A 10,381-nucleotide genomic window follows, 5' to 3' on the forward strand; every position below is an offset into this window, starting at 1 on the left:
GTCAGTTTGGATAATGACCACCTTGGAAGACAATGAGACTGCCTGGGACAGGGCAGGTGTTTAATAAACATTTGTTGCTTGTTTAGTTGAATAGACAGGAGCTTTAGTTACAGCTCTGTGCTGCATAAAACAAAACCAGCTCTAGTCATGCGAAGCCAGTAAAGAAAATCCTGGAAGGATATCAGGAGCTCATGGAATGAAGTCTGGTGATCCAGGCGTAGAAAGTCACAGAATCAAGGTAGCTCTGGAGACTTGGCACAGAACCCACATGAAATCATGGCTTGCGAACAATCTGGACCTAGCACCCCCACTGGCCTGATGATGGCTCCAATCTCCACCATTCCCTCTGACCCAAGATTCAAAGTCCTGGGAGTTTCAGGGTCTGAGTGGCTGAGTTGAAATAATTTGCCCAGAGGTAGTAAAAGAAGGATCTGAATTCTTCAGTTGTAATGAGAGGCTGCAACAGAAGGCACAAATGAAGAATTGCTCTCTAATCAAGGCCTCACACAATGGGGAATTTGCCCAAAAGGACGATGGTGGCACTAACAGGAAGGAGGCAAATTAGATGTTGTGCTGTGAACAAGGACAGATGTCATTCATAATAACACTAAAATGAAAGACGGGGTGGGGTTGGGGCTGATTGCTGGTCAAGGTTGGAGAAGGGTGTAGTTTCAGCGGAAGGAGAAAGTGTGTGACCTTCGCAGACCCTGGGCAGCTGGCCAGATAGCAGGAGGAGAATCCTGGGGAGGGTAGAACAGAACCAGAATGATGGGGAGCAAAGAACAGGTGTTTCATGGTATGCCTAGGCTCACAAAGGAGCTCACTTAATATTTGTTAAGTTGATGACAAAATGGAAATTTAACTCATGCTATTCAGATATGAGACTGAAGTTCCTCTGGCTGGATGGATGATGTGCGGAGTGTGTCCCCACAGAGGGTGACTCATTTTTAGAGCCAGCCTGGCTAGTCCTCCCCGCTCCTCAGACTTTTCCCATTCACTCCAGAACAGTGACCTTAAGCCCTTTCCCAGTGAGAGGCTGGGGGGTGGGTATCCTTATCCAGTCTGAATCAGAAGAATTGGAAGCACTTATATCTGAAATCTCCATGGACTTAACCTTGGGCTTTCCCAAAAGTTAGCCAGACTGCAGTGACTTTGCCTTCATATTCAAATGTACTTTTTTCTCTGGGTTTTCAGGTGAGAAATCAACCCTCGGTTTCTGCCAAATATTTGCCTCCTTTTCCAGAAGAATCTCACGTTTTCCTCCCCTCCATGCAGAGCAGCACTGTCCAACAGGTTGGATTCTGGCTGTGCTATAAATCTGGGTTTTAACCTCACTCAGATTTTCTTATTTGCTGGCTATGTGACCTTGTCAAATATTCCCTAAACCTGCTTCTTCGGCTGTAAAATGGAAAAAAGAATGCCTGTCTTGCAGAGGCATTTCATGAAAATGTACATAAAGGGCCAAGCACATACGAAACTACAGGGCAGGGCATCCAAAAGATGGACCCATTAAAAACTTCAAGATACCACCTCTTCTCCCAGCCCAGGTTTTTTACATAAATACTAGTTATTATTATCTCTTATCAAAAAGAATTTGTTAGCTTGTAGGCAGCCCCAAGGGTAAGACACATTATCTAGTGGATACGAATATCAATTTTTGAAAATTATATTATTTTGAAATAGACCTCAAGTACTATCAGAGCTCACATGAAATTTTTCTTAAACTCTTCCAATTCTTATTTAGCCTAAGGAAAAAATTGATTGGGTACACAAAGATGTTATGTAGAAGGATGTCATTGCAGTGTTGTTTATAAAAGTAAAGCTTAGAATTAAATTATAACTATAGAGGATTATAAGATTAAATAAATCATAGCAATTTTTTACAGTAGAACTCTTTGTAGGCTTGAAGAAGATTCTGTAGAAATATATTGAAATATATAGAGGTGCTCTTGTTATAAATGATAAAATAGCATCATGTGATTCCATTTATATTATATATATGTATGATAGAGGGTTATATGTTTAATGTTAACAGTGCTTATCTTTGGGTATGGGAGTATGGAGAGCTTTTTATGCATAACTATTTCTAATTTTCCCACAATAAACACATATTATCTGTATATAAAATAGGAGAAAATTATCATGTGATCCCTGACTTTAGACTCTTCACACACCCTTTTTATTTTTCAAATTTGGTTTCTTCAAGGCCATCTCTTAAGAAAATATAGGGAAAAAATTATATTCAGCTGAAAAACTTACAATGGATATCAAAGGCAGTTGATTTTTTTTGTTTGTTTTCACAATAAAGAGGTATAAATGAAGGGGAAACAGTGCCCCTACTCGGTTTTAATTTTTTTTTTAACTTTTATTAGTATTTATTTGATGCTGAATTTACTTATGTAAACATTTACGTAAGTTTTGTTTCTTAAGTTTCTTCTGGGATATCTTTTTCTTCTGTGCAACCTCCTCTTCTGGTTTAGGAAAAATCCACTTTTTTTCAGTTAGAAAACTGTCAGGGAGAGTTCATGTATGGGTTAATCTGCCCGTGAGCTCTGTAAATTCTGCGCCACATCTTGGGAGCTTTGTTTACCTGGATGTGCTCAGTGACCAGAGAGTCTATATCTAAATCCTTAAATTCAGCATTCCTCTCTGCATTTTTAAGCATTTGCAGCAAAAATTCTGCACTCTTTTTGGGCCACCGACCCTACGTCCAGCCCCACTGTTTGGCCTGGGCACACCTAACAACTCCACCATTGAAACGCCGGAATGGCACACATCGCTTTTGTAACGTGACATCCTTCAGAAACTTGGTGCCTTTCAGATGTTTTTACCCTTGCTGGCCTGGGCATTTTCACAAGTGTTCTTAAAATGAACACGAAGAGTCGAACCTATTGCTCTGCATGATTTTGTGGGGTTTTCTGGGTCAGGTGAATAGGAACCATTTTTCAGAGGTCACTTTAGGCCGCTTATGGGAAGAGCTGTTTTAGTTTTTTTTTCTTTTTCTTTTTCTCTCTGTTTTTAGAAACAGCAGATAGCACTGTGGCCTCCCCTCATGTGGCTGTTCTGTAAAGCCCAGATCCCTTTTTCATGTTCCTACCCGCCTTGCATACTCAAGTCACCAGCCCAGAGAAATAATCCTAATGGCTCTAGGACCTAGTTTTCTGGGAAAAGGGGACAGGGTAATGCATTCAAATCTGTCCCTGGAAAGCTATCTACCCCTCCTGTGATAAATTAATAAAGTAGCCTTCTGACTTAAAAATGTTTCCTGAGAATTTGCTTAGCATGAATAATCCCTGATAAACTGATAAAATGCCTTTAAATATTTATTGAGTAAATGTCCCAGGTTTGGTAAGAGAAAAAAATAATAATGTAGGGTCCTTGTCTTACATGAGTCCAAAGTCTAGTTGAGGCAGACAGACATATAAATAAATAATTGTAAAATAATATAAGAAAGGTCATAACCAATTTATGGACAATGTGATATTAGCACTTAGATGTGATAACTTAAGGTTTTAGGGTGAATGGGAAATTCACCACCAGGCATTCCAGGAGGAGGAAATTGTATGTCACAGCTTGAAACAGCTAAGTATTGGGTTGTCGGAAAAGTCATGACGCATTTTTGCGACGAAAAACATAGAAAAAATACGTCATGACTTTTCCGACAACCCAATATTTGGGCAGAAAGATCAGTTCTCTTTTTGAAAAGCTAATGACCAGACTTTTGTAGAAGGTACTCACAGTCTGCCACACCCAGTGAGCCCATCAAGTTACCATAGTGAATGCTTGTCAAGGAAGCAGGCTCCGCACATTCGAGATTATTTGTAGAAAATTATCAAAACTCCAGGGCGGGCCGGCCGAGTGGCGCAATGGTTAAGAACTGGCTTGGGACACCAGAGGCCCCGGTTCGGATCCCACATATGAGGGCCAGTGACACTGCCCTCTACAGCTAAGATGTTGAACAACAGCTCGACCTGAAGCTGGGCTGCCGTGAGTCGCCTGCAACNCCCCATCCCTGGCCCTCATTCGCACTCTCCTGGTGCCTCTGTTATAACAGGAACATGTCGCATTGCACTTGTTTGGATCCCCCACCACCTGGGAACTCCTGCAGCACAGGGGTCTTTGCTCCATAGTCACTTAGCAGGCTGCTGTGGCCAGTGCCAGCCACCTCACCCCTCTTCAAGTGGAAGCAGAAGGGAGGCTGGGGGTGGGGAGGGATGATAATGACCACGAGGACACCTCCTCCTTCTCTACCCCTCCAGGCAAGGCAATTCCTGCCCCACCGGCTTGCCTGGCCTCCAGAGAAAGCTGAGTCAGGCACTCTCTGCCCCTCTGCTGAGTTTGAGGCTAGAGCTCTGTCCTGACCACCACTCTGCTCCTAACTGGTTGTTAGCAGTGACTGTGGGCAAGTTTCTCTGCCTCTCTGGGCTTCTCAGTCCTCATCAGAAAATTGAGGGGTGTGGATGAGGATCTCTGAGATAATGCCTTACCTATGATCTCCAGTTTGGGTTATTTATAAAGAAAAAACAAACAAACTCAGGAGGGAAAAAAAAAATGCCCTCTCCTTCTAGTCCCCTCAGGGCGGAAGTTGGTGGTTCCTGGAATTAATCAGCTGACTCAGACCTCTGCAGCTTCAGCACTTTTTCTACCTAACACAGGAGAGGGGTGCGAGTGATCCCTGGTAGAGGCCTGCTCTGGGGACTTGGTGGCTGTCTGCTGTTTGCCTCTCCTAAGGGCTGGCTGCCTCCTTTGTCTCCAGGAATTGATTTCCACATAGGGACTAAGATAGGATCCTCACAGGACCAAGCCTACCCGGAAGTGCCTAGGGAAAGACGGCCCATCCTGGGACTGGGGAAGGGATGCAAGGGGGCAGCACTGGCCATCCTGCCCATGTAACCATTCTTCTCCACCCATTTCCTTGCCGTTTTAGGGAGAATTCATGTATGAGGAGATGCCTGCAGAGGCTGGAGGGGAAAGGCTTTCCTTTGGCCTGGTTAATACAGTCAGAGCTAGAGTGGGCAGGAGGCCAGGAGCTTATGTCTCTTACCTGACTGCCTTTAATACGTAAGTAAAAATGCAGTTTGCCATTTGTTTGCTTGTTTTGTTTTGTATCCCCACCCATCCCCCTACTCATCCGTTAATTCAGCAGACCCGTGCTGAACACCTACTATATGCTGGGCACTGGGGACACAAAGAGGACATATACATGTCACTACATGATTGTGCATATGTTAGTGCAAGTCTATGTATCTGTGAATGTATTAATCATGTCTTTTTATTCTGTAGTTTTGATGCTTTGACATCGTGCGCCTTGCTGACCCGAGAGAGACTGCCCCTCCTAGGGCCAGTCAATTTTTAGAGACAGTAAATGACTGCCTACATGTGCACATTTCCTACGTAAACCGACCGATCCAGAGCCCCTGCTCCCAACCACTTCCTTTATGGGCTCTTACCCTCTGGGCCACAATTCCCCTTCCCTAACCACCCCAGGGCCAGCTACCAGACAAATAGGGACAGCCCCTACACCCCAGAGCCTGCTGAGAGTATTCAAACTAACCAATCCTAAATCTGTTTATCCTGCCTCACCCATTCTTCCCACAGAAACCCCACTAAAGGCTTGTGACCATGTTTTCCCCATGCATGGCACACTGTGCCTCCTTTTTCTAGGGATCTGTGTGTATGAAAGACTTCTTCCTTCATGACAGTCGTTTCCATGTCTGCATGTCTTACCATACCTGATGAGAACAAATCCCGAGCACCCTTAAAACAGTGAATATATGTGATGTACCTAGATCATCTTCTACTAATTTCGTTCAGCATAAACAAACAAACATAGTTGGATGAGATTCTGTTCTGGCAGCAACACCATAACCTATAGGCTGGTTTCCCCAAATTGGGATCTATTTTATTCTCAGAGCAGATTTTCTACATANAAAACAAACAAACAAAAAAAACTCCAGGGCTTCATGAAACACTGAAAATAGAAGTCAAGCACTGCTTCAGCCAAGCGCTTCACTTCTCTCAAACACTTGGAAGTGTTTGTTACCTTTTGCTGATTGTGTTACTCAACCTTCTGAAAGTTAATAATTTATGCCACTTTGATCTTTCCAGATAAAAAAAAAAAATGGGACCAATAGTGGCAGGTAAGATAGAGGACAAGAGGGAAAATGTCAGACAGTGGCCTCCGATTTCTTTTGAGTTTCCAATTTTCTTTAGGTGATCACCAACCTGAATGTTTCCAATATCTACTCTGATCTTCACCTTCCCCTTGCCTTTCTCGATTTCTCTCTTTCCATCAATTCTCCCGGATTTCTGGGTCTCCTGGCTTAGTAGCTGACCAGTTTCTTTGCAGGCCGGCCTTTCCACACTGTTCCTAGCGCCGACTCCAGCCCTAGCCCGGGAGCCCTGCGGTGTCCGTAGCAGAGGGCAGGCCAGGCGGTGGCCGGGCACTGCGGCCGCGGACGGAGGGGCGGGGCCTGGAGGGGAGGACGCGGGTGGAGGGGTGGGGCGGGCCGAGCGCGGCGGCGCAGGCGTACTGGGTTCGCCGCGCCGAACTGCAGCCATGGAACAGGCACCTCCGGACCTCGAGCGGCTTTTGCAGCCCGCGCCTCTAGAGCCTCTGGGCCACCCCGACGCTGGGCTGGAGACTGCGGTCGGTGAGGAAGCGGAGGGGGCCCGGGCTGATGAGGGCCCAGGGGACGGCACGGTGAGGAGAGGGGCGGCAGAGGCCGCCCGGCCTGGGTCGGGGCCTAGCGGTCGGAGTTGGGCTAGGCTGGCGGGGGCCGGTGAGCTCGGCCGGGAGGCCCCGCGGTGACCGGAGGCGGGGTAGAAAGGCTGGGCCACAAGTGCAGTGAGGGAGGGTGGGGGTCAGTGGAAATAGGGGGTCCTGGGTAGGGGGCGAGCGCCAGGCGCTGCGGGACCAGGGGAAGGTCGAGAGGGCGGCGGCGAGGGAAGCGGAGGATACCTGTGGGCGCGGTTCCGCGGGCGGTGGAAGTCGGCGCCCGGGACGATCCCGGTTAGATGGCATGATTTTCCGAGACTGGGGAGCCCGGAGGTTTGGAACTGAAAAGGAGCGCTGACGTTTCTGGCAGTCTGGCCGGGGGTTGTGCGGAGGAGATGGCTTAACAGAGGCACGGTGGGGCGTGGGTAGCGCTGTTGGAGAAGGACGAGAACCCGGGACTTGAGGAACAAGTCTGGGGCAATAAGGGTAGTTGCCTTGGTGCCACCTATTAGGAAATTGAGGAAAGTGTTAGATTCAAGAAAAGGTAACGTTAAACAAACAAAAAATGTTTTTAAACTCCTTATTTGGCTGTAATTTCTTCATTTATGGTTCAGTGCTGTATTTCCCAGTGGAGACTTTTCCTCGATATCTATCCCATGTATCTGCTTTGTGAAGCCCCTTTGGTAGTTAGTGATTTTCATTTGCTTGAGGAAAAGAGAAAATGCATCATTTTATATTTGTAATTGCTTTCATTCCGAAGTGTCTTCACGCATCATCGGTAGCCTAGGTTAAATTGAAGCGTTTCAGAAACTCTGTCTAGTGCTCCACATCAGACCATCCTACCCAGAGTGTGCATTGCTCATCCATTTTGCTGTTTTTGCCCAGGAACAGGTGTCAGTGCTCATATAAAAATGCCTTATGATGGATAAAGAAAAGTTAAACTTGTTTGCTGAGTGTAACTCGAAAGGCTTAACCTCAAATTTAGAGAGACCAGATAGTTGGGAACTTCAACACAGGGGGAATTATTTGGGGAAATGTTGAGGTACATAGGGTAGCCTGAAGACTTTTTTCCAGTGGATTTTAAGTTTTTCATTTAATTTTTTCCTGAATTCTAGAATTGTTTGTGGAGAGGTCAGGGTCTCATATTAAGTGTGAGAAAAGTGTATGTATTCTGTCGTACATAAATTTGTCTCTTACATGATTTGCTTTTTATGCAAGATCCCATCTGTGACTGTTCTCTTTAAAGAAAATTGTGAAGTATATCACTAATGCAGAGAAGGTTCTCATAAAATAATTATCAGTTCCTTTGAAATCTGTATGTTCTTCTGGGTTATATCTACCCCCTCCTCCACAGAGGTAACCAGTATTTTGAACCTTATATTAACAATGCGCTTGGTTTTTTTTTTAAAGATTTTTATTGGGGAATTGGGGGGATGGGAACAGTGCTGGGGAATGGAGGAAAGGGGAACAGACAAGTTGCTGTCGTTTTTTTGTTCTTCAATCTAGTTGTGGAGGATGTTGCTTCACTGGCCCAAGTTGGCACCATCATTGCGCTCTTCTCTGGCGAGGCAGATCAGTCGCCGGCTTCTGGATGGCCGCTCACTGCGGCTGCTGGCCGCTCATGCTGGCTGCTGGCCACACACGGTAGCCCATGGCAATCCACTGCCACAGGGACTGCAGCCCACGCCATCGCCGGCGACTCATGGCAGCCCAGCTCCAGGTTGAGCTGTTGTTCAGCATCTTAGCTGTAGAGGGCAGTGTCACTGGCTCTCATATGTGGGATCCGAACCGGGGCCCTCTGGCATCCCAAGCGAGTTCTTAACCATCGCGCCACTCGGCCGGCCCGCGCTTGTTTTTCTTTATAATCTTTACCACATGTATCCCTAAACAATATATTGTTTAATTTTACTTGATTTTGAAATTTACATAAATGGAGTAATTTTACTATGACTTCCTTTTTTTGCTCAATATTGTGGATTTGGGATCCATCCAAAATGTGACTTGGTGAGTTTATATTCATGGCTTTATAGTATGCCATTTTATAGATATTCTACAGTTGATTTTTCTTCTGTTTTCAGACATTGAGGTATTTACAAGATTCTTGCTATTTCTAAAAAAGTTACCACTACCATGAACTTCTTCCTATATATATATCTCTTGGTTCAAATGTCTAAAGAGTCTAATATTAACTTAGGAATGGAATTGCTGGATTGTAGGATAGTAGCATGTTCAACTGTAGTAGGTAGTGCCAAAATGTTTTCCAAAGTGAGTATACCAATTTATAGTCCCATTAGCAGTGTCTGATGTTCTCTATCCTTATCAATACTTAATATTTTCAGAATTTGAAGTATTTGCCAATCTTGTGGATATGTGTTAAAGCAATTTTAGGTTGTTCCAAAAGTTAAGAACAACTGTATTTAAAAATTTTTAGTTAAGATTAAGTTGTAATTTTAAGAAGAAAAACTGTAAATGGTGTGTTGATTTATCACGCTGGTTTTTCACCACAAAAATATCTGTGCAGATAGTGTGCAGAGATGGCAAAAAGCTCACCTCATTCATCAGCCTTATTTTTTAACTGCAGAGTTTGGACTGAGAGTAATTTGTACCAATTGCCCTATACTTAGGGGTATGGGAAACAAACACTGTCTTAGAGTTGCAAGCCTCTCCTGGTTTTAAACATCACTAATCAAGATTCTTTAAATTCTGCTGTAAGCTCTTATTCTGTAGTCTCTTGTTTTTCTTTCTATAAGTCTTCAGCCCTCTTTCTTTCTATTGTCTATTTAGAAGTCTCCTTTTTTTTCCTTTTGTACTTTTTCCCTGTAGGAAGAATGCATTCTTTTTTAAGTATTGTCAATTCTATTTAAAGTAATTTAGAAAATGGAAAAATGAGAGAGGAATCCCATCTCCAAAAAAAGTAGCAATTAGTCCTGGCAGAAGAGAGAGGAAATAGCAGGGGAATGGAAGTAAGAATACTTCTGTTTTAGGCTGGAAGATTCCATTGAGTTGGCAGTTAACAGTATTTGCCCAGAGAAGAACCACTGCCTGGGTGTTTTTATTTATTTATTTATTTTTTTTTTTAAAGGGAGAACACTCTAGGCCTGGGAGTGCTGATGGGGGCAGAGTACTTGAGCAACTGGTGCTGAAAAATTCCTATACAATTAGCAACTTCACTGATTGACACCAGAGAACTGAATGGAGTAGGCCAGAACTGTAAGGTTTGAGGCTTTTGTGAGTGAGATTAACAAAAAAGGAAAAGAAAATGTATAGGTATAGTTACAGAATTTATCACTTTAGCAGCATATGATTAAATCATAAGAATGTTTTTCTCATTTTCTACCTCAGCAGCTCTCAGATATTTTTGAAGACAACTCATAGTATAAAATATTTTTATATCACAATCAGAATACATATGCTTTCATACAGAAGTGTTGTTTCAAGAAACATGCTTAACCATTACTTCATGTAATGCCCTCTGATATTTTTCTTTTTTTTAAATTATTTTAAAAGAAATGTTGGGGCGGCTGGATGGCTCAGTTGGTTAGAGTGGGTGCTCTAAACGACAAGGTTGCTGGTTCGATTCCCACATTGGCCAGTGAGCTGCGCCCTCCACAACTAGATTGAAGGACAACGACTTGACTTGGAGCTGATGGGTCCTGAAAAAAA

The 10,381-nt window shown here is 44.0% G+C and overlaps 1 protein-coding gene across 1 annotated transcript in view; it reads left to right on the top strand.

The window, feature by feature from the left end:
- The first annotated feature begins 6,538 nt into the window (after positions 1–6,538).
- SNX4 (sorting nexin 4) overlaps positions 6,539–10,381 on the top strand; it is a 64,353-nt gene continuing 60,510 nt past the window's right edge. The window contains exon 1 of the mRNA XM_019650889.1: positions 6,539–6,703. Coding sequence (XP_019506434.1) covers positions 6,560–6,703 — 144 coding nt within the window. The 5' untranslated portion in view covers positions 6,539–6,559. The remainder of the gene's footprint in view (positions 6,704–10,381) is intronic.

Source organism: Hipposideros armiger, unplaced genomic scaffold, assembly GCF_001890085.2.
Source record: "Hipposideros armiger isolate ML-2016 unplaced genomic scaffold, ASM189008v1 scaffold_8, whole genome shotgun sequence".
In the NCBI taxonomy this organism is placed as follows: domain Eukaryota; kingdom Metazoa; phylum Chordata; class Mammalia; order Chiroptera; family Hipposideridae; genus Hipposideros; species Hipposideros armiger.